The sequence below is a fragment of the Castor canadensis genome, chromosome 6 (assembly GCF_047511655.1).
Source record: "Castor canadensis chromosome 6, mCasCan1.hap1v2, whole genome shotgun sequence".
Classification (NCBI taxonomy): Eukaryota; Metazoa; Chordata; class Mammalia; order Rodentia; family Castoridae; genus Castor; species Castor canadensis.
The window spans coordinates 315,665-339,259 of record NC_133391.1 but is presented as its reverse complement, the minus strand read 5'-3'; the positions used below and the strand labels follow the sequence as shown (position 1 = coordinate 339,259).

At 59.7% G+C, this 23,595-nt stretch overlaps 1 protein-coding gene and 1 pseudogene across 3 annotated transcripts; one reads left to right on the top strand and one right to left on the bottom strand.

The window, feature by feature from the left end:
* The first annotated feature begins 680 nt into the window (after positions 1-680).
* On the top strand, positions 681-22,751 carry Pdgfa (platelet derived growth factor subunit A). 3 transcript variants are annotated; one of them, XM_074075372.1, is made up of 8 exons: positions 681-1,054; positions 3,278-3,407; positions 4,865-4,961; positions 9,770-9,871; positions 11,784-11,971; positions 20,010-20,136; positions 20,592-20,660; positions 21,965-22,751. In XM_074075372.1, the coding sequence occupies exons 2-7, from the start codon at positions 3,345-3,347 to the stop codon at positions 20,645-20,647; spliced, it is 633 nt and encodes a 210-aa protein (XP_073931473.1). In that variant the 5' UTR covers positions 681-1,054; positions 3,278-3,344; the 3' UTR covers positions 20,648-20,660; positions 21,965-22,751. The 3 variants fall into 3 exon arrangements, with proteins under 3 accessions (XP_073931473.1, XP_073931472.1, XP_073931471.1); XM_074075371.1 differs by lacking the exon at positions 681-1,054 and having other exon boundaries at positions 3,050-3,407; XM_074075370.1 differs by lacking the exons at positions 681-1,054; positions 3,278-3,407 and adding an exon at positions 4,031-4,117.
* On the bottom strand, positions 1,881-3,079 carry LOC141423835 (uncharacterized; annotated as a pseudogene).
* Positions 22,752-23,595: the final 844 nt, after the last annotated feature.

The following is a 23,595-nucleotide window of genomic DNA, read 5'->3' as shown; positions in this document are numbered from 1 at the left end:
GTGTGAACCGCCTAATAGCGGCTGGAAGTGAAACTCGATTCCCAGCCAGAAGGAAGCATGTGACACTCCCACCGGCAGGGATCACAGACCAGGCGGGAGCAGGGACAGGTGCCATGGCCCCTCGCGCGCCAGGATATTTTCCACAGGCCCTGCCTGCACCCCACCTTCTTTACCTCACCTCCTTGTGCAGTCCCCCCTCCTACAAGCACAGAAATAAGGACCCAGGAGTCTGAACAAGAGGGAATCAGAGGAGGAACCGAGGCAGGAGAGGCGTCTGGTCTGGTCCAAGCCGGTGCGCGCTTGGCTAGGTTGGCTCCACCGTGTCTTCAGTTTCCAGTTCTCGGAAACCTGGTGTCGAGGGGTGTGTGTGTGAGGGTCTGTACCTTCCAGTGCCTTCCGCTAACCTGGGGTGGGGTGCTGGACAGGCTGGGGGGAGGGTCTCTGTTCCGCGCAGGGCGCGCGTGCCCGCGTTCCCCCGGGAGGCTGGCGCGCGGCTACACAAGTTTTCACCACCCTCGCGCTGCTGCTGTTGTTGTGGTCGCTATGACGACGGGTCGCGGTTTTATTTTTAATAGCGGCCAGCGATTACACAGATGCCTCCGCCGCGCTCCCCGCAGCTCCCGCGTCCGGGAGGATGCAACCAGGCCCCGCCTCGCCCTGGCCCCAGACTACCGCCCTGGTCGCCCCCAGATCTCCGCCCGCCCCGAACTCCTGCTGGGCGCTCCGGGAGCGCCGGGCGTAGGTCTAGGCGGGGTCCCCCGGAACCAGCGGCCTCCATGAGGGGGCGGGGGCCGGCCCCTCCGCAATGCAACGCGACCTTGCTCCTGAATTCCCACACTCACTGTCACACCGGGTCCTTGAACCCCAAAGCGGTGTCCTCGGGTCCCCTCTGCCCGAGAGGAGCCCGGGGGACAAGATGCGCACAGCTCCCGACTTAAGAAGGTGAGGGCTCCACCCGGGTCCAGCTGGGACCTGGCGGTGCGCGTTCTGACGCCTTCGGAAGCCATCCAGTGGGTCTCCCTCACCATCTGGACGGACACAGCCAGGCTTTCAGGTGCTTCTCAACGTTTCTAAGTTTTCCCGCTTCTGACCACCCGGAGGGGTCGCGGCAGGGACGTGGGGGTGGGGACACTGCACGACGCGGGCCGCAGGAGCGGCTCCACCCGCCGCAGGTATTTGGAGAAAGGCGAGTGTCCCCGAAGCGCCCTCTCCACTGGGCCTTTGAAATGCGGGAGCCACGGAGCTGGGGGACGAAAGGGCCCCTTCTTCCCTGCTGCGCCTTTGGAGGGGGAGGTCAGGGTGGCCGCGGCAGGGGGCTCTGGTTAATCCGCAGGATGAGGGGTGTTGGCTGGGGCGGGCGGAATTCACGGCCGTCTAGCTTTGGGGTCCGCCACCTCCTATGCCCCTCGAGGCACCTGCAGGCACTCGATCTGCCTTCGGAGTCATACTCCACCTGTCCAGGCGGGCGGGATTCACTGCGCTTGGGCGCACCCGCTCCTTCTCGGTGGGAGGCCCCCGCTCAGACCTTGGTCTGCGCGCGTCGCGCTTCCCCGCAACGCGCTCTGTTCCGCGCCTTGACCGGAGGTGGCGCTCTGTGTGCCCGCGGATCCCGACGCAAAACCCAGGAGTTCCCCACTAGCCACTGCTTCTTTCCCGTCCTTCCCTCCTACCCCCCAGTCCCCCAGTCCCCGACTCAGCTCAGGGTGCTCCAGCCTTTGGAGAGGGAGTGGAGACCAGGGGGGCGCGGGGTGTCCAGGTGGGAATGAGACAAGGCCACAGCCCCCTCCCCGACTTGGGCTGGTCTCCACCTGAAATGTGGGTGGAGGTTCCTCATTCAGTTGTCCCGGGCTTCGGACCCTGGGCTGGGGCGCGTGGTAGCCTCCAGGTGAGTGCCCCAGATGTGCCCTTATACCTGCCCCACCTCTCCGCAGAGACTCACTCCCCCTCCTTTGGTGGCGAGGGGGAAAGGCAGGGGCCCTGGATCCAAATGGTGGAAAGCGGCCCGAGCTCCGGGCCGGGGGCCGCGGCTCTCTAGCCCTTTTTGGCGCAGAGGCTCTGGGAGCTGCCCTCTGCCGCTGCTGGGGCCCGAGAGAGGCGAACCGGCGACGGCGAAGCTTCTGAGGCGGCCTCCTCCCCTCCCCGCCCGGTGCCGCAGGATTGCAGCTGGCACTGGAGGGTGGGCAAGCTCGAGGGAGGGGCGCGCGGGGAGCCCGGGCGCCTGTGCCTGGGAGCCGGGCGCGGGGCTTTGATGGATCTAGCTGCCTGCGAGCGCGCGTGTGTGCTCAATGCAGTGGCGGCGGGGTCCGCACGACCCCCGCGCGCTTCGGAGGTGCGGGTCCGGGGCCCGGAATCCCGGGGAGGCGGGGTGGGGTGGGGGGCGGGGGAGGGGCGCGGCGGCGGCGCTATAACCCCCTCCCTGCCGCCGGCCGGCTCCACACGCGCGCCCTGCGGAGCCGCACAACTCCGGCGAGCCCGGCCTGCCTGCACCTCCTTCTCCTCCTCCTTCTCCTCCTCCACTCCCCGAGGCGGCGGCGGCTGCTGCGGCGGCGGCGGCGCCGGCCCGGCCCTGCGCCCGCCCTCAGGCCCGCGCAGGCGGCGCAGCCAGGCCCCCGGGCAGGCGTTGCGGCCGCGGGCGCTTGCCCGGCCCCGGCCGGCGGAGGGCGGAGCGCGGCGCCGTAGCCGAGGGCGCGCCGCGGAGGGGCGCACGCAGGCCGCCGGGCCTCGGCGTGCTGGGCCGCGCTGTGCCCGGCCGGGCGGTGGCGGTGGCGGCGGCGGCGGCGGCGGGTGGTGAGAGGAGGCCGGAGGCGATCGCCGGCCGGAGGGAGGCCCGCAGCCCACGGGGAGAGCAGCAGCCGGGGGAGGGTGCGGGGTGGCTCGGCTGGGCGTCCAGACAGGTGATCGGTGTGGCGGCAGCGGCTCTAGCCTCGCTCCGGGGTCCCTCCCGGGGCTGATGCCCACAAATATGCTGAATTACCGGCCGGGTCGCTCCTAAAGCCAGCGGCGGGGAGCGAGCGCGGCGGCGGCCAGCACGGGGAACGCACCAAGGAAGCCCAGCCCCCGCCCTCCGCCCCTTCCGTCCCCACCCCCTACCCGGCGGCCCAGGAGGCTCCCGGCGCGGCGGGCGCGCACTCCCTGCTCCTCCTCCTCCTCCTCCTCCTCCTCGCTGGCGCTGCACTCTCTGCTCGCGCCGGGCGCGCTCCACCGGCTCCCAGCTCTCCGCGCCACCCTCCTCTGGGCCGCGCTCCCTGAGGGATGGTACTGAATTTCGCCGCCACAGGAGCCCGGCTGGAGCGCCCGCCCCGCGGCCTCGCCTCCCTGCCGAGCCGCCAGCGCCTCGGGACGCGATGAGGACCTGGGCTTGCCTGCTTCTCCTCGGCTGCGGATACCTCGCCCACGCGCTGGCCGAGGTGGGTGCCACCCCCGCGCCCCGTCCCCTCTGGCTCTCCGTTCCTCGCTGCCACCCACACCCCCGGCAACCCGGGCGCACGCCCCCCTCTGCTGCCGGCTGATCTGGGGGAGAGCGCCAAGGCTCTGCAGAGGGCGTTTTGGTATTTTTTATTTTGCTAGGGTGGTTGATTTAAAAAAAAAAAATTCCCGACTGGGTTCTATTTTCTGCCATGCCCAAGTGTGTCTGGTGAGTTTCCAGCGTGTTGCGTCGCTCTGCTTCGGAGGGAGCGGCGATGTGGACGAGCGGGGAGAAACTTCGGGGGGCGCAGCGGGCAATGCAGTAACGGGGTGCGGGCAGCGGGGAAAGGGGTGTGTTGTGAGCTGGCCGAGCCCTGGGAGGTGAGGGTGGGAGTCCGGCGGCCCGGTAAACAGGTAGAGGGCTGCGGCGGAAGCTCGGGGCTGGGCAGGGTGAGCAGGGCTGAGCCGCAGCCCCTGTCCCCCACGTCCCCAAGCTCAGCCAGGCGCAGGGCCCGAGCACTCCCGCCCGGGGCCTGCTTACAGGTGGCTGAGCGAGGCAGCTGGGGCCGGGCCAGGCGCCCGCGCCCTCCCACCGCTGGCGTCCCCACCCCCTGCCCCCGAGTCCCCAGGAGCTTTGCTGTGATGAATGACTTCCCACAGCCCCTGCCGTGGGAACTTAGCGCTTGAGCCCCTCAGCGACCCCCGAGTCCGTGTAAGAACGAGGTGGAAAGTGTGTGTGTGTCGGGAACGGGAAGGCCGAGTGGTGACAGTGGGGTGGTCTTGGGCAAGGGGAACTGGAGTGCCGTGAGGTGTAGATTTGTCACCTTAGCGTTCCCCGTAGTCTCTCCCAAACGCCGGCTGCTTTGGGGCGTCCTAGTCGGCGCTGGGGCTGTGGCTGGGCCGGGGCCGGGTGGGGCGCGGGCGCGCGCGCGGTGGCGAGGGGAGACCCTTTCCACGGCGGACTCGGCCCCGGATTCCGGGGCGTGAAATTTAAGCCTCTGGCTAAGATTAAAGTGTTGGGGTTGCCGCTGACTTTCGTCGTTGATCCGTGACGCATTTCGCCCCTCTGTTTCTAGATAAGGATTTCACTGTTAAAACCAGAAACTCCTCGCTTTCCCCTCACCCCCAGACCTCTTGTAACTGACCCTCCGGGGAGGGCCGGAGAGCGGGGGCTTTTGTCTCTAGATGCAAAGGCGGTGGTGATGGTGATGGTGGTGGGGGGGGGTCCAGTGTGTGTGTGTGTGTGTGTGTGCGTGTGCGTGCGTGTGTGTGTATTTTGCAAAGGGCAGACTGGGATGGGGGTGGAGGACGTGGGGGTCCCACCCAATCCCACCCCAGCGTCCAGCTCCAGGGTCCCCCGTGGGGGTGCATGGTGCGCGTGGGTCCCGCAGGCCGGACGGGAGGGCCCTCCTCTGGCCCCCCAGTGCTGGCTGGTGCTGACCGTGTGGTCTGCTTGCAGGAGGCGGAGATTCCCCGCGAGTTGATCGAGCGGCTGGCTCGCAGTCAGATCCACAGCATCCGGGACCTGCAGCGACTCCTGGAGATAGACTCCGTAGGTAAATCGCGCCCCTGCCCTTGGAGGGCGCGGGTGGCGGGTTGGGGAGTCCGCGCGCGCCGCTAGCCGCCCCCCGTACTCAGCCAGGCCGGGCACCGCGCAGGAGCGCAGCACCGAAAGGTCAGAATCCACTCCCTGGCCGTAAACGCCCAGGCGCATGAGTCAGGCGTTTCTCTCTTAGTCGTCACTCACTTTCTCTCCCTGTGGCTGCTTTGCTCGCCCCAGGATTGTTTTTAGATTTAAGGAAAACACCGCGTGTGTCACAGAAAGTTCGTAGAGGGCGCCGGCGTTCCAGGCCAGGTGTGCGGGCCTTGCGCCCGCCCCGGGGCTGAGAAGCTGGAGAGCCAGACGGGTGGGCGCGCAGCCCAGCCTGACCCGTGCGCCTGGCGAGGCCCCCGGGGCGCGCGCCCAGCCGGCTGGCCAGGACCCCGGACCCCTTTGCGAAGCCTGCGCTCCCGGCGCCCGCTGGGCCCCCAGTGGCTACAAGGAAGCTGGTGTTTTCTCTCTTTCACGATCCAATAAAAAAAGGCGTGCTTTGGACACACGTGCTCTGGGCTATTTTGGGGGCTCCCCCTCAGGGCTGGGAGCCAACAGACTTTAGAAAACAGTTTGTAAACGCAGAGTTTTGAAGCTCTGGCTTCCTGGGGTTGGACTAGATTAGGGCCCAGGTAGGTGGACAAGGACTAAAGGGGTGTGGGTTTGGGGTGCTTCACTCCCTCCCTGAGAGCCCCTTACTCTAGCATCAGGACTCCTCCACATTTTGGGTCGACCTTTTTCGAAGTGAACACTTGACCTGGGAGCTCTATGGTCAGAGTTAGGGGGATTCTGGAGAAAAAACACTGGCTTGCCGAAGGCCAGAGGTGAAGTTGTCTGCAAGAGTAGCTGTAAAGGCAACCAAGAGAGAATTTTAGGGAAATGAAGATTTTTTCCCCCCCTCTCCCTGCAAACTACTAGGCAAGGGGGTGGTGGAATTAAGTCAAGTCACATGGCCTAGTCATTTGGAAATTTGTACCTAATTATGGTGGGCTCAAACTGTTTTCATTCTATGCCAAAACCATCCTCTAACAAGGCCGCTGGTTTTGTAGTTTCTTGACCCAGGAAATCTTTTGCCTGATCCTTATCAGGAGTGGGGTAGGGTTTCACTTGGAGATCAGAGTTGGGCCAGGGGGATTTTGATCTGGTCCCTTGATCTGTGAGCCTGGAGGTGGAGCCTTGGCTTGGGTGGCTGGGGAAACACTTGGCTGCATTTTGTGGGTCCTGGAGATGTGGGAGAAGGCCTCTCCCAGACATCCCGCTCTATAGGGCTGAGGCCCTCCTGTGGGCCTGGCGTCAGATGCCTGGGGAAATGCACCATTCCCTTTCTGCTGGGACCATTCTTATTCTGGCTGCAGCCCCGCCTCCCCCACCCCCCACCCATTAACTCCTTTAGCATTGCAGTTCTGTGGGGTTTCTTTTTTTTTTTTTTTTTTTTGGGCTGTTGGCATCCTGACCTGGGGCCTCCTGGGGGCTGCACAAAGCTCCAGTCCTGACAGGTTTCAAATTGCTGCTGTAAGAATGTCCCGGGAGCCTCTCCCTCCAGCCTCAGGGGACACAGGGGTGGAGCTCAGTCCTTCCGATCGACCACCTGTCAGACAATTGGGGGGTCTGAATGGGAAATTGAGAACCTAGTGTGTGTGGGGGGCTCCTCATGCCCTCCCTCCTTTGCTCTCCAACTTTGACTTGAGGTTGGGGATCCTTTGTGACACAAACCCCAAAGTGGGTGTCCTCCCTCCTTGTCCAGCCCTCACCCCAAGTGTGGAAACAGATCCATAGGACTTCAGTCTCTGGCCTGAGGACCAGCGTGTCCCCTGGCTCCTGAATAAGTATTGGTTCCCCTCCCCCATCCAATCCTGTTCCCACCTGAAGTGAAAAACCCAGTGGTGTCAGGCTGCTAGGAAGTTTGCAGACAGTTATGGGGGTCATTTCTGAGAATTTTCCGTTCTCCTGGCCCTGCTTTCTTCTCTTTAGGTCTGACTGACCTGTTAGTCATCCTGGTCAGGCAGGAGCCTGTGACCATGCAGGGGACAACAGAGGTCCAGGGAGAAACACTGTTTGACCCCTACTGCTGGGACTTAGCCAAGGTGGACCTTCCACCCTTGGTGTCCCTCCTTCCAGCCTTCCAGGCAGCAGGAAGTGGGCTTTGGGGTATTCTAGGTCCCCGAGTCTATGCCTCACCTTTGTGGGTGGAGCTTTGTGATTGACACATGGTTCATCCAATGAGCTAGAGGCACGCCCATGTCACAGATGGGGAAGGCCTTATTCCCTCCCAGACTTGTAGCTGCAGGGCTGTGTGACCTAGGTTCTAGAAGTAGCAGAATTCCTGCACATTGTCACCGAGCTTGGAGCAGTCCACAGCATGTACTAAATATGAGGTGGCCTTGACCGTGTGTATGTGTGTTGGGGTTGTGTGTGGCTTTGGGGTCCAGGGTCCTGCACATGGTCCTGCAGTGACCAGAGGGTTGGGCCTGATTGCCGTCAGGTGTGTGGAGCTTGGCGCTTTGTTCTCCACAGCCTGCTGGCCAGGCGCCCATGGGTCATTGAATAACTGGCCCATAAATGTCTCCATCCCAGGCCGGTCACGCTTGGCCAGGACGGAGTTGGAGGAGTCTCTGTCTTCAGTTGTCATTCAGACATCTGTGCATCAAGACAAAAGCAAGACCTCTTGATGAACATGCCTCCCAAGTTACTGCTGGCTGGAGTCACTTTTCCACCAACGTAAATCAGAGTGGACGCTACCCGAGACTACGGATTGTCACTGCCCATCTCGATGCAGGGGACAGAGGGTGGGCTTTCTGACTAGGCAGGACCTGTCCCCTGCTCCGTCTTGTGTCTAGAGAAAGGTCATCTCTGCTTAGCCTGGGGTCTGGGAGTTGAGCATGCTGGACCCTTGCCCTGGAGGGTCCCTTCACTAGCCATTTGTCCTTGTCTGTTCCGTTTCTCTGGACCTCAGTTTTCTCAGCTGATAAGTGCCTACTGTGTGCACAGGAAGGGTGCGACTCCGCTAGAGCAGGTGACAGGGAGGTGACGCATCCCAGGACCACAGCTGATGCTGAGAGTAGACCTGTGGTTCGTTGGTTTGGTGATGGATGGTAGGACGGCCACCACCAGGACATGACTCATCGTGTCACTTTTTCGTGAAAAAAAAATACTCCTCGTAGCAGTTGGTTGATGGGTTATTCTTACTGCATTCTTACTGCATGAGTAGTTCTGCTCTGATCTTATTTTGGGTCTCAAAAAAAAAAAGGAAAGAAAGAAAATTGTGGTGTTGGAACATTGAGTCATTTTAAATGAAAATTTGGGTGCTGTTCAGACTTTGTCTTTGCTATTCACACCTCGTGCAAGGTTTTCGGTTTTCGTTATAAGTGTGTGGGTTGCAGACGTCTTGGGTGGAAGACGCCGAGGTTTCTCCCATGGGTTTGTGGACAGTGTGATGTCCCCGTGAGCCGGGCAGAAGGACCTCAGGCTGTACATTCTGGGTCTCTAGGGTCCTCGATCTGTGGTCCAGTGAGCAGCCGTCACTGAAGGTCCTGAAACAGGGCAGGAAGGTGCAGGATAGGTTCCTAGCGAAGCTAAGAGAGTCCTAACTGCTGGACGCAAGTCCCCAGTCCTGGAGTCTTGGGACTCCAGCTAGGTCCCAAGAGGTGGGGTTCGCCTGATCCAGGTGTGGGTTGTATCAGGCTGTGTGTGCTCCCCTGTCCCCAGGAATCACAGACATCTGGGACTGGCATGTCACGCTGCCACCCGAATGGGTGGTGGGTGTGTCCTGGGGGGGTTGGGATTCTTGGTGCTGGTCTTAGCTCTGGGGCCAGTGCGCATCCCTGCAGGTACTGGGGACCATCCACTGTCCTTCCTGCAAGCTGACTGCCTTCTCTGCCGGGCACTGGACTCCTGCCTCAGGCCTGCAGCTGCCACACACTTTACACTCTGCCCCTCTTGGCATTTTCTCATGGCCTCTGGCCTCAGAGCAGGCAGGCTTATTTCAGGAACGAGTGGGGGCTGGCTCGCTGCCCAGTCTAGCGTTGCTTCCGATGCCCCTCTGAGGCTATAGGACACTTCATCAAGGACTGCTTTGCAAGAGGGTGGAGCCGTGCGCACATGGGCAGGAAACTGTGGCCGCTGCCCCTTTTCTTCCGTCCAGCCCAATGGCAGTGCTGTCTGGGAGATGGGCCCAGCTAGTGACCCAGATTGGTTCTGGGATGGGCCGGCCTTTAGCTGTGGCCTCTTCCAGGTACCATAGGGGGAGGCCACCTGAGTGCCTTCACCAAAGGTTAGCTTTGTCCTGGACGTCTATGATGAGGCCGTTTTTGTTGTGGTTGTCAGTGTTACCCACTGTACATCTGAAAAGTCCCTTAGGAGGATGGAGGGTGCTGGGGACCCTGCTGTATGAAGGTGGAGGATCTGAGAGGGGGTCTTACCTGTCCTGGGGAAAGAGACTGGGGGACCTACCTGTCCTGGCATGGAAGAGAAACCTGTTGTATGGGGGTAAAGGGTCTGGGGGCCCCATCTGTTCTTTGGAAAGGGACTGGGGGGACCTACCTGTCCTGGGGTGGAGAAGGAACCTGCTGTATGGGGGTGCAGAGGCTCGGGGTCCCACCTATCCTGGGGAAAGGGTCTGGGGGACCTGCCTGTCCTGGGGTGGGGGTTAGGCTGTGTCCTTTGTGCCAGGTGGCTCTGAAGGCTCGCCGGTAGAGCGCCTGCTGCTCAGGCCCCAGGGGCACAGTGCACAGGTGTGGACGCTGGCTGGTGACCGAGTTCTCTCTCTTACCTCAGGGGCTGAAGATGCCTTGGAGACCAGCCTGAGAGGCCATGGGGCCCGCGCCAAGCATGCGCCTGAGAAGCGGCCTGTACCCATTCGGAGGAAAAGAAGTATTGGTGAGTGAGTGAGTCAGAGGCTGTGCCAGGTCCTCAGAGGAGGACTCTGTGGCCTCAGGCGCAGTCAGCCACCCGTTCCTCCTCCACCAAACAAAGGCCGGGCCTGGCCCCCAGCTCTGGCCTCCTGCCCTCTCTGGAGCGAGGGAGCGAGTGAGTGAGCGAGTGAGCGAGGCCGCCCTCCTCCTCCTCCACAGTGTGTCTCCTGCCTGCCCCTCTGCAAGTCGCGCCCGAGCCAAGAGTTTCCAGGAGAGAGAGAAACTCATAAATTCCTTAAGTGCCGGTCCTGTCGGGGCCTGTCTGCAAGAGGCCTTGCTGGAGAACGAGGGTTCGCTTAACTTGCAGCTCCGAATGAGAGCACTGGTGAGCTTCCCAGCTCAGGCTGCAAAGCCGGCCGTCCTGCGGCTGGATGCTCGTGGACACCGTTGCCCGTAACCCCACCCTGTGGCGCTGGGGCTCTGCCTGGGCCTCCTTTGGGGGTGGGGAGGGGGTGTTTCAGTTCTCTCAAGGCCTTGTCTGTGCTTTCTTGCTCTGGGGTGGGGTTGTTGGGTGCAACCCACCCAGTCCTAGCCTGTCTGAGGGGTACTGTCTGCTTTCTGTCCAGCTGAGGCTGGTGTTCATTGCTGTGTGATGCTGGGCGAGTATATCTCAAAGTGGGTTTTGTATCTTCCACTGTTGGATGTGGTGTGTGCATAGGGGATGTTACTGGGTTACACACTCATCAGGCCACAGCCCTCCGGTTAGTACTGAAGAGTCTCTAACCCACACTGGGGTATGGGAGTCTGTCCATGAGCCAAGTGGGGGGCCTGGGCTGAAGGAAGTCCTCTCCCTGGCCAGCCTGACCCTCTGGCCCACCTGGCCAGATTCTCTGGGCCTCTTCTAGACAGAGGGGCAGCAGGTGTGGGCCACCCCAGAGCAGCATGCCACGGGTCCAGGGGTTGGGGGGTCCTCTGTTTGAAAGACTACAGAGGTACCAGAAGGGTCTTTGTCTAGGGACTCCACAAAGCTAGGAAGGACACTTGGACCTGCTCTTGCCTACTGTTTCAGGAACACTGAGGAGCTCGCATGACCCCTACCCTACCTAACCCAGAGGAGTCTTCATTCAGTTTAAGCATTCCTTTGTGTCACCCTGAGAGAGACGGCCATCTGGGGTGTGGTGTGAGGGCAGTTCTGCGTTGTAGGGTGTGTGCCCCTCCCTGCTGGCTTGCTGCTGGGCTGGACCTCGGTCCCCTGCAGACCCGTTTCCGTCCAGCTCCAGGCTCACTGCCCACAGGTGTCTCCCAGAGCCAGCCGGGTTCCCTCCACCTCTTGCCGGGTTCCTTGAGCTTGTGTCTAGGCTGCCCATTGATCACTTCCACAGCTGGACATTGCCAGGTGCTCACGGCATAGCGATCAGCTGGGCTGTAAGGGAAGGAAGGTGTGTGGCTCAGACTCACGTCAGAGATCTCATCCTGTCGTCACACCTGGCCAGCAGATGGGTTCCTCGGGGCTGTGGCACAGCTGCCTCTCCTTGGAGGGTGGCTGGGTGGCCTCTCGGTGACGTTTGTCAGCAGGTCCCAGGCCCCTGAAGGCACGAGGACTCCAACTGAGCCTTTCTGTCCTCCTACCCCTTGGACTTGCTTTGATGTACGTCTCGGCCTCTCCCAGGCTTGCTGAACTCTGTCCCCAGGGGCAACCCTGGCCTCCCTTGACCTTTTGGGGTCAGATAGTTCCTTGTGCCACCAGGGCTCTGCTCCTCCTGGCTCCTGTGTGGGTGCCTGTTGGAGAGCATGTCCAGCTAGTTGTACTGGACCTAACAGCAGCGCAGTGGGGTCACAGAGTGAGCCCCTGCCTGGGCCACCCAGGGGGCAGGGGTTCAGGAGAATGAGTGCTTGTAGCTGTGGCCTCTGCACTCACTGAGCTCTCTCCTCTCCAGAGGAAGCCATTCCTGCAGTCTGCAAGACCAGGACGGTCATTTACGAGATACCTCGGAGCCAGGTGGACCCCACGTCTGCCAACTTCCTGATCTGGCCTCCGTGTGTGGAGGTTAAGCGCTGCACGGGCTGTTGTAACACGAGCAGTGTAAAGTGCCAGCCCTCAAGGGTCCACCACCGGAGTGTCAAGGTGAGCTGTCCCTCCCTGTCCCCCATGATTCCCACCACCCTGCCACTGTCCCTTCTGGGTTACCATAACGTGTTCTTGGGATGGGGCAGTTGTACAAAAATGCAGTGTTGGGGCAGAGCTGGCAGGTCTCCTGGTTGATGTCCAGGTTGGCTGTCAGCTCCCAGCCTGTGGTCACTAGGGGCCACCTCACGGCTTGCCCCAGGTAGGGGGTTGGCAACGGTGACCTCCAGGAGTGGCATAGGGTAGTCAACATGGTCACAGTTCTTGCTGTGTCCCCCTTAAGTGTTGGGGACAGTTTTGCTGCTTCTGGGCCTTGGGCCTGATTGATGGTGTCAGACAGAGTCTGACCCCTCTGCATAGTGGGTCAGCACTCCCGGGGGCTGGGGCTGCTGACCTCCCTGCTGGATGGAGGGTTTCCCGCCATCCTGGGCTCAGTCCCTTTCTAGACGTCCCTCTAAGATGGACACGGTTAGAGGGCAGGTGTCTATGGGCTTCCATGACGTGCAACTGAGGCCGGATGGAGCCTTTGAGACTGGACCCTTTTGGGGCTTCACAGCCTGGAAACTGGCTCTGGTTGGTTTTTACCCCATTACTATCCCTTTGTGACCCCCCCACCCCGCCCACCGAGAACAAGTAGATGTGAACTGTGGCGAGGTATAGACGGACATGGCCCCTAGTCTGGGTGGCCGAAGGGCTGGACACCCTTGGCGTGGTAGCCAGCTGCCTTTGCCTTACCCAGGCTTCTGAGTGTAGGGTCCCCGAAGTAGGTTTGAGGATTTCAGTTCTGGGTGCGAACTTAGCCCGATTCTTTGACTCCAGAAATCATCAGCCCCCCACCTCCCCCACCCCCGAGACCCTGGACCCTGGCGGGAGTGAGGAGAAGGTCACTTTCTTGGTGAGGGCCCATCCTCAGTGGGCCTTATATATCCCAGGACCAAGCATCTTAGACCTTTAACTGGGGCTCACCTTGACCTCTTGGTCCCCTTGGAATTCCTGGAATTGAGTGAGCAAATCCTATATCCCACTGCAATACCCTTTAAAAAACCTGGCCTTTTTTGGGCTTTAGGGGGCTTGTCTGGGGAGCCCCCACGGGCAGAGGCTGTACACAGGGGTGACCAGGGCCTCCAGGTCTCCCTGTCACCAGCCACACTGTGTGTCGTCCCCCGCCTTGGGGTTCTCAACTGTGGTGTATGGTGGTCCTGCAACCCCAAGAATCAGGGGTACTTACTCTCTTGTCTTACTCTCTTGGGTTTGGGCAGCAGGGCGGATCCAGGATAGATGTTTCTGTGTGGGCACAGAGGGTCCTTCAGCACCTGAGATGTGGGAGCTGGGAAAGACAGGTGCTAGCGTGAAGGGTGACACTGAGGTCCCTGGGTTTCAGTGTCTGGGAGCTCCATTGTCCCTACTTTGCATCCCTGGGTGAGGATCTGCTGGGCAGAGGTGTGTCGCCCTGCACCTGAGTGAGCCGTGTGTGTCCTGAGGCCCCCAGAGGTGTCCATCTTGAGGGAACCCCTTCTCTACGTCATAGGAATATTGCTTTATCCCCCTAGCCTCATTGGTCCAGCAGGATCCCGGTCAGCCAGAGGGGGACAGAGGGAGTCCTGTGGCTGGAGCTAGCCCTTCCTGGGCTTCCTCCTGAGGAGGGCACTCCCCTCACCCCCCCGCCATGCCCACATCCACCCACCCCAGGACAGGGAGGGAGCATCCCGCCCTCGACACTAGGGGCTCTGGCAGAGGACGGAAGGTCAGCTGAACAGGAGGCCCATTGTGGAGGCTGAACAGGAGGCTGGATCCACTCCATTTGGGATTCAGCTGATGGTGACCTGGACAGTTGGGGTTGGCCTGGGGTCCCTGACTCACCTGTAGCCCTGTGCTGCACCTGTGTGAGTGGAAAACAGGGTCAGTGGGGCCAGGTTGGCAGCCCTGTCCACCCTGCTGGGAGTGGCTTCTGTCCAGATTCCAGTTTTTTTGGTCTTTCTTCTATGGTTTTGGGGTTTGAACTCAGGGCCTCACACTTGAGAGGCAGGTGCTCTACCACTTCAGCCACTTCGCCAGCCTTTTTGACTTTTCTTGTTTTTTTTTGAAACAGCTCAGGCTGGCCTCAAACTCACAGTCCTCTTGTCTCACCTTTCAGAGTGCTGGGATTACAGGCAGGCACCACCACATCTAGCTTTTTTTTGGGTGGGGGGATTGGTACTGGGGTTTGAACTCAGGGCCTACACCTTAAGCCACTCAACCAGCCCTTTTTTTGTGATGAGTTTTTTTGAGATAGGATCTCACTGATTATTTGCCTGGGCTGGCTTCGAACTGTGGTCCTCCTGATCTCTGCCTACATCTGGCTTTTTAGATGGTGGTGAGACTGGAGTGGTCACTCAGTGTGGCCCATGCTGGTGAGCCATCGATCCTGGGGTCAGTGGGAGCCTGCCCAGCCCCTCCCCCCCCTCAGGCTCTGGATATCTGGACATGCTGGGGTGGGGCCCTATGGACTGGACGCAATGGTAACTGAAGGACAGGACTTTCCAGTCACTGCCCCAGGTGGTCAGCAGTGGGTTGTGGTATGTGGTTGGGGCTGGGCTGTCTTCTCCCTGGGGACACCTGGAGAGGAGGTCTAGTCCCAGGCCCAGCACCATGCTAGAACCATGTAGGCCACCAGTAATGTCAGCCTTGGGGACAGGTGGCCAGGCGTCCCAGCCCGGCTGGCTTTCCAGTGCTTGGCTCCTCACGGTCAACACTTGGCGTCTGACCTCCTGGTGTCCTGCTCGGTCCTCTAGTCCCTCACAACAGGCTCGAAAGCGTGGAGCGGAGTGGGCCTGGCCAGCGGGAGCTGCTGTGTGTGAGCCTGCATTGGTTGGGGCCCCTGTGGGGTCAGGGGTCAGGCCAGCTCTGACCTGGCCACCGCCCTGCACAGGGCGGTTTCAGGCTGGCGTATGATTTTACACAACCTCACGAGCCAGGACCCAACATGCGTGGTCAGTCCATAGCAGCCGGGGCTGGGGCCTCAGCTCTGCGGGGCTGGGCCTTGCAGGTCTGAAAGGTGACAGGGTCGGTCAGGTCCCCCACGGGTGGACTTGGAAACCATGTACTTGAAGGAAGTGCGCACCCCCAGAGGTCGCTGTTTGGGGTTAGCGTGGGGTCTTTGGGAGGACATGGCTGAGGAGCCTCTACCTTGGGGAAGCAGCTAGGCGGGGCACTGATGTCCCTTGGGCTGCGAGCCCTGGAGTCTGGGGTCATTCCATTCCTGATGCCATGTGGGGCCTCAGTGGGTGATCCAGGCTCCGGCCCCCTGTCTGTTGTCCAGTTTGAGGCCTGGTGTCAGCCTCTTCCTCAGGGGATGTAGACTGGACATTTTGGGGAGCAGAGCCCTGGTGCCGGCTCAACCAAGGAGAGGTCTGCTTGACTGGGGAAGGTTCTTGGGGGCTGTGACTCTCCCCTTCCTCCCCTCCCACCATCCCTTCCTCCTCCTTTCCTCTATCTATGGTTCTCTTTTGGGCAGCACTGGGATTTGAACCCAGGGCCTCATACTTGCTAGGCAGGTGCTCTACTCCTTGAGCCCTTTTGGGGTTTTTTTGTTTTGTTTTGTTTTTTGAAACAGGGTCTTGCTCTGGTACCCCAGGCTGGCCTGCAACTCAGACTCAGCCTCCTGAGTGTTGGGGTTAAATGTAGGTGCCCCTGTGCCCTGCCTTTTACATGGTGGTGAGACTGGAGTGGCCACCCGGTGTGGTCCAGGCTGGTGAACGATCTATCCTGGGCTGGGTGGGAGCCTGCCCAGTGGCACCGCCTTAGACACTGGGCATCGGACATGCTGGGGTCGACGTAGGCCCTATTGACTGGACAAAATGAAGGACTGGATATTCCAGCCATTGGCCCAGGACAGCCCCGTTGTGATGTGTGGCTAGAGCTCGGCTGTCCTCTCCCTGGGGAGACTTGAAAAGGAGACCTCGTCCCAGGCCCAGCACCCTGGCCTGCCAGCCATTTTCTTTGTGTTGCGTATTGTCCAGTTAGGGTCTTGCAGACTGTTTGCCCAGGCTGGCTTTGAACCGCCATCCTCCTGCTCTCTGCCTCCTGAGTAACTGGGATTGCAGGTGTGAGGCACTGGGCCCAGCCACCTTTTGCTTATAGTTAGTTTTTCTGATAGGGTCTCACCTGAAGCCTCCAACCCCCACTTCCCAAGTAGGCTGTACTTGTTCAGAGGCCACGGTGCCTCTGAAGCGGAGAGAGAAGAAGATCCCAGCACATAGCCTGGGGACGCTAGGCATGTTGTCTGCTTGTGGAACAGGCCATAAATAACCATGGCCACACAACTGGCTGTAAGGTGGCAGTGCTCGGTTCAGTTTTGTTATGGGTGACAAGTCCCCTGTGACAGCCCGGGTGCCAGCTTGGCTGCGTGACGCTCTGGGGTGAGCTCACAGGGAGTGCATTAGGTAGGATGGCTTGTGGGGCTGAGAGGTGTACCCCACAACCCTCTAGGGGATGGGGGAGTGTAAGGACCCCAACTCAAGGTCCGTGTGGGGCCTGGGAGCACTTTTTAAGTGGGATGCTGGGGACACCATAGCCTCTGCTTCAGACCCATCTTTCACGGAGGCAGCTTTTGACAATTGGAAATTCATAGCGTGTTCTTGGGGGAAAAATGCAGCCGTTTCCTGTCAGACTGAGGTGCCGGGGCGGCTGGAATCCTCACATTCCCCGAGCAGGTGCAGTCATAAACCGCTGTTTGTTTTTCTCTGATAAACACGGGCCTGTCTGGAGAGAAAGTGGGTCCCCGGCTCAAGCAGCCCCGCCAGGTGACCGTAGGGCTGCATTGCTGGTGTCCTGGTGCTTCCGGTGTCCCCCTCCCCCGACTCGGTGAGGAAGAACGAGGCTGGCCTTTAACCTGGGGTCGGGGGGCTGAGACTGGCCTGAGGGGCTTGGGCCTCGTGTGGGCAAAGCTACTATTGACCTACGCAGAGGGCATGGGCAAGGCAAGTGTCCTGCCCGAGCCTGGCCTCAGGGTCTTGTGGCCCACCTGTCCCTGTCCCTGGTGCCTTGCCTCGGTGGCCTGGGTCTGTAGCATGGCAGGCTTGTCAGTTCCTGATTCACAGAGAGTTGGGGACATCTGGGTACAGGTGGGCTCTGACTGTTCTTCTTGACTTGCTGGGGTTTATCCAGACCCTGGAGATGGGAGGGTCTCTGGGGCCTCCCTGTCCCTACTGGGGACACTGGGGCCTCGGGGGGACCATAGGCTTGGCCTGTGCAGAGCTTGGGGCTGATTTTGCTGACATGGGCCTTGTGTTAATAGTGACACTGTCAAAGCCAGCTCCTGCAGATCCACAGTGGCCTGGTTCTAGGGGCGTCCGCATGGGAGACCACACTTTGCTCTCACTAGCTCCCTGGGTGTGACCAATGTCCCCAGTTCACAGGTGGCAGTGGAGGTGTCTTGTGGCACCGTCCACGGACTTCTCCCACCTGGGCCAGCAGACCTGGGGAGGGGTAGGTTGTGGTCCAAGGTCCCCCTGAGCCCAGGTACCCGACGTGCACAGCCGCACCCAGGAAGCAGCTCGCAGAGGAGGCCTGCGTGCGCCGTCCTCGGCTGGTGTCTCTCCCGCCTCCTGACGTAGCGAAACCTGGCTGACCCCTGACCCCGGGGCCCCACGCCCTACAGGCTGAGCTCATACCTGGCAAGCTGCGTTCACACCTGAGGCAGCCCTCGGCATTTCGCACACCCGCTGCGTGCCCGGCACCCTTTGCTCCGCGGGTTAATCATTAATTCAGCTGAGGTGACGGTGGCTGTGGCAGGGAAGGCTGAGCCTGTCCCCAGCTCCATAGGACACCTTTCTTGTGTGGGTGCTGTCCAGCCCAAGTGCAGGGTTGACCCCTCTGCCCTGGAGACGGGGGGTACCAGTTCCTGGACTCTGGACCCTCTTAGAAGATGGGTCAAAATGTCCATCCCCTCCCTCACCTTCCCCTGGGGGCCTGGGATGGACACTTGGTCCCATCCTAGAGGGTCATTCACCAGGTGACTGCTAACCACCATGCTGTCCCCACCCAGGCAGCCCAGGTTGAGCTCTGTACCCTTCCCAGCCTCAGTTTCCCCAGTGAATGGTCAGGAGTTAAGTGGGAATCCCTGAGGGCTGTTTTTGGGATCATAGGCACAGATAAGGCACCTACTGTGTGCATGGCTTCACCGTATTTCGATAGTGACTGTTTCTCAGCCTCTGGTCAGGCCACCACCCATGCTGTCAGGGTCACCTTGGGGACTTAACTGTCCCTAGCGGTGACAATCCTGCCTCCTGGTGGAGTGGTCAGGAGGGAGTTGTCTAAAGACACCGTCTGGCCCCCATGCTGGGGGAGGACGGGGACACTGGCCTCCTGGCTGCGTCCTCACCCTGACAGGTCTCGTGTGCCCATGATGGGGCGTGTGTGCACATCTGTGCGAGGGTGGTGGACGCCGTTCTCATGACAGAATGGGCCGTGGCGCCTGGGACGCTGCCATGTGGGGCTGGGCTGAGTCTGTGGCTCCTGAGCCTGGAGGTTGGGCCGTTTGCTCCCTGGGGAGGGGTGGGAGGCAGGTCCACACCATGGTCCTGTCCCAGCGCCCTGGGGGACCGTGTGCTGTGGACAGGCAGTGTGATGGGAGGCTCCGATTCCCTGCCTCTGAACCTGTGTCTCCTCCTGGACCCGCTGTGGCCTCCGTGGTGGCCTGGGGTCCCTGGCCTGCCTTTCTGAGAAGGCGAGGTTGGTGTGTGGTCAGCCTTGAGGCTGGGGAGCACATGGGGTGTTGTCAGGCTTTGTGGGGCTGCGTTCAGCCGTTTCTCGGTGGACCGTGGGCAGGAGCGGGGCAGGAGCTGGGCAGGGACTCCTGCAGTGAGCAGGATCCGCCGGTGGCCATGGCTCCCTCCCTCCCTCCTTCCTTCCTTTCTTTTCGGGGTTTTGAACTCAGAGCCTCCCAAGCTCAGATGGGCACAGAGGCACATGGTGTTGAGCTCAAGGTCATTTGGCCAGTGAAGGGCAAAGCCGGGTCACAGCCCAGGCCTGCCGGACCCTTCCGTATGGACACTGACCACAGGGAGGCAGGACATGAGCTGACGGAGGTGCTGGTCCTGGGTTCCAATCTAACTTTTTATTGGATGATATCATTCAGCATTTGTTTATTTCAGTGGTACTAGGGTTTGAACTCAGGGCTTCAGACTTGCTAGGCAGAGTCTCCTGCTTTTGACTGGGCAGTTACAGGGTACACCACCAGGCTTGGTTTGTTGTTGAGATGGGGTCTCGCTAACTATTGCCTAGGCTGTCCTGGAACTGCAGTTCTCCCCATCTCTCACCTCCTGAGTAGCTGGGATTACAGGCGTGAGCCAATGCACCTGGCTCTTTTCTGCGGTATCAGGGATTTGAACCCAGGGCCGCCCACTTGCTAGGCAGGTGCTCCACCACTTGAACCACACCTCCAGCCCTCCTCTTTCTTCAGCCATGCACACACATTGGAACCTGTCTCGGTGCACGTAAATGTGCAGTGACCACACCCTTCTTGACCTCCCCTCCCGCCCTGGCCGCCCCACCCACCGTGCCGTGTGCAAAGCCTCCAGCTCTTCCAGGCACTGGAGAGCATTTGGCTTGATTTTTTATTTATTTTTTTTATCATTTATGGCATTGTTAGGATTGAACTCAGGGACTTGTGTTTGCTAGGCAGACTCACTACCACTGATCCACAGCCTTTTCCTTTTGCTTATTGTTTGAATTAGGGTTTTTTGGCCTGGGCTGGCCTGGTCCTCAATCCTCCTATTCACACCTCCTCTGTAGCTGGGATGACAGGCGTGCCCCACCACACCTGGCTTGTTGGTTGAGATGAGGTCTTGTGGACTTTTTGTTCTGGGCTGGCCTCCTCCTGATCTCCACCTCCTGAGTGCTGGGATTATAGATGTGAGCCACCATGCCTGGCCACAATGGAAATGAATGGAGCTTGTTTTTTTTTCCCCTCTTGCCTTCCTCCCTTGGAAGGTCACAGGTCGAAGGTCAAGGTTGGGCCGTTCTCCATTCACCGTGTGGGGCTCTGCTCTCTCTGCAGGTGGCCAAGGTGGAATACGTCAGGAAGAAGCCAAAATTGAAAGAGGTGCAGGTGAGGTTGGAGGAGCACTTGGAGTGTGCCTGTGCCACCTCCAGCCTGAACCCTGATCATCGAGAAGAGGAGACGGGTGAGTGGCTGCCCCTGTCCCCGTCCCTGTCCCCGTCCCCCCCGCCAGGGTCCTCCGACCTGACCAGACTTCTGGGGTGGGTGACTGTGTGATGGGCGGGTAGAGGGTGAATAACGGCCAGGATGGGATCAGCCACCTGGAGACGTGGGGTGGACATTGGCCAAGCCACAGGGCTGGCGTCGAGTGGGGGCTGGGGTCAGGTGAGCCGTGGTGGCCAAAGGCCTCGTCCAGGGGTGGGGGGAGGGTGTTTGGGACCAGGTGGGAAGGTGGACATTGCAGGGTTCTGCTGGTCAGGGTCTTGACCTTCATTTCCCTGTCCCCCTGAGAGAGAGCTGTGGTCACCTGGCAGCCCTGGCCCAGAGGCCTGACTGACTGGAGGTGCCTCTGCTGGGGTGGCCGCATTTTCTTTCGAGAGATGGACACCTGAGGTGTTCACTGTGCCCTCTCGTTGACAGGAAGGCGTAGGGAGTCAGGTAAAAAACGGAAAAGGAAAAGGTTAAAACCCACCTAAAACGGCCGACCAGGTAGGCCAGGCCCTGCCCTGTGCTGGACGCTGGAATCTGGTCCCCGCGGGGACCCCGCAGGGCTTGGGGGACCAATCAGCTGCTCACACCAGCCAATCAGCTTCCGTGCACGGGGCAGCTGGGCCCTGATTGGCCCGAGCGCTTTGGTGTCTGCTGGGTTCTGTGCCATTGATCCGTCACACACGGGGGGAGCGGGTGGGATTCTGGATTTGTGGCTCTGTGACAGTCACTAGCTGGGGTCACGAGTGACCCCATTGGCAGATGGAGAACCTGAGGCTTACACAGGTCACACAGAAGCTGAGTACACCTGGTAATGTGTTGTGAGCATCCCAGACATTCAGCCCTGTAACCGGCAACCGCAGGGACACAGAGATGCTCTCAGCTCTCATGTAAGACCAGGACTCTGGAGCAGGTGGCAGCCCAAGGTGGCATCCGTGACCTTTTCTGTCTGAGGCTGGAGGTGTCCATCAGTCATAGCTGCCTCATAGCCCCAGGTTGTTGCTGAAGCTCCATCAGTCACACATATGTTCTAGGCTTGGAAGAGTCAGGAAGGGACAAAGAGGGCCAAAGTACCTGTTTTCTCATCTGCCATCCCGGGGAGTGTGTCAGGAGACTGTGAGGCTGGCCCAGGAGAGCTGGAGCCTGTCCGCCCGGTCCTTGCTCTTAGAGCATCCAAGGCAAACAGTCATAGGCTGGAGGAGATTCCTGAGAGATCCAGTGTCTGAGAGCCCCGGCTCCCCCGCAAGTGTGGCTGGGGACACCTGCCCGCCCCGCTGGGCACCCCATTCCTGTGGGTAACGATGGGGGGAGCTAAGGCAGCCAGGCCGAGACCCCCAAGTCTCCGAGGGCCAATGTCCACGCTGTGGGCCATGGGCAGTGTTTGTGCTGGAATGTGTGATGGAGATCCCCAGCACCACAACAACAAGCTTAGCTGATCACAGGGACCCCACTGTGTGGCTGGTGGCATCAGGGTTGCCTCACGGCCTAAAATGGCCGCCAGAGTGCCAGAAATCACACCCACGCTCTAACTTGGAAGAAAGAAAGGGAGAAAGAAGGGCCAAAGAGCCTTCCTGTGCCTCAGTTTCCCCACCTGTACAATGGGGAGCTCTCGAGTCCTCCAGTTCTTTCAGAATGTGGCAAACGTGATTCTTATTTAAAATTCAGGCTTGCTTGATTCGGATTGCGTGCCCCCTGATTGGGCCAAATGTCCCCCTGTTGTTCGTCCCCGTCCCCAACCCCTGACCACAGCCATTTTTTCGGTCACAGGTCTCAGCCTCTGTCTCTCCGCTCTGTCTCCCCCGCAGATGTGAGGTGAGGATGAACCCGCAGCCCTCTCGGGACACGGATCTATGTGACGTGTGACATTCCTGAACGTACTGTGTACGGTGCTGTATTTGCCAGAGTAAGGTCTTTTGTTCTCCTCCGTGGAAAAAAAACAAAACAAAAAAAAACAAGAAAAAAAAAACCCCACAAAAAAAAAAATCCCAAAACTGTGTCCAAGAAACTCTGGAGAACAAAGGGACAGTGTAAATTTGTTCATTGTGACATCAAAGCAGGCATTGTAGCACTCGGAGAGACAGAACGAAGCTTCCTGATGAGTGAGCGAGAAAAACAAAGCCACAAACCCTCGCCAACAACAGACACGGGCGACACGAGGGCCACCAGGGATGGACGTGCGGCGAGCGGGTGGCCGGCCGGGTCCTGCGTCCCGTCCACCGAGGCGGGCACAGGTGCTTCCTGCCCCGGGGACGCGGGGTTGGGGGGGGGAGGGCGCGACGATGACGCCGGGGGTGACCGCTGGCCCCGCCTCGTCTCTCCCCAGCTTGAGTCTACACGGGATCTTCCCGAGAGCCTTAAGCGGATTTTTTTTACACCATAAAGTGATTATAGGCTTTTCCTTTTTACTGTCTGCCTAGCTTTCCTTTTTTTTTTTTTTTTTTTTTTAATTATCTCTTGGATGACGTTTTCCGCCGGTAACGTGAGGCTGCTGTTGTTAACTGTTGGGACTTTGCAACGGTATTTTTATTATTATTATTTTTTTTTGCAGGATGCAAACTAATGAAATGTATTAAAATAAACATGGTATATCTACCTATGCATCCCTTCCTAAATGTTTCTGGCTTTGTGTCTCCTTTTCCCCCCTGCTATCTTCCCATGAAGCTGGGATCACAGGTGTGCACAACCATGCCCAGGATATTACTTGAGATGGGGACTCACTGTGAACCCAGGCTGGCCTCGAACCGCCATCCTCCTGGTACCCGGCTCACACCCTGCTACTGCAGCCTGACCCCAGCTTCTGTTCTTTATTTTTCTTGCACATTACTTGTTCACAGAATTGTGTGCGTGTGGTTTCTTCATTTTGGTTTCTGTAAAGGTGAACTTTGCATTTTTAATATTACCAGTTTTATACACCTGAAAGTCTGCTCTGTGTATGTATATATATTTATTTATTTGAACCAAAAGGGGAAGAAAAAAACCAAAAAATCCTTGCAAAGCTTGTGGACCTGAGAGGCGTTTGTGGTCACGTTTTTTTCCAGTTGCTTCTTGAAGTTGTCACAAAGAGACTGTCACTGTGCCAGCTGCAATGAGGCAATGATAAGGAATTTCGTCCAGCCGTGGGGCAGCCTAGAGCACCTGGCGGCCTCCTCCTCCCGTGGCCTCGTGGCTCAGTGCCCGTCAGACCTCTGTGGGTCCCGTTGTCCGGGTCGTGTCCGCCCCGTGTGTGCGTGGAAGATGTCCTTCACCCTGCAGGACTCCAGCTGCAGTTGGAAGCTTTTCTGGTGACCCGAGAGAGCCCGAGGCCGGGCCATGCTGTGTGGGTCACTGCTGTGCGCCCGAGGTGACGTTTTTCCACGGGATCGGCGTACTGCAAAGCCGTCTGCGGGTTGTGCGCGTGGAGGGGACACCAGGACACGAGGCCTCAGAGCCCCCGTGG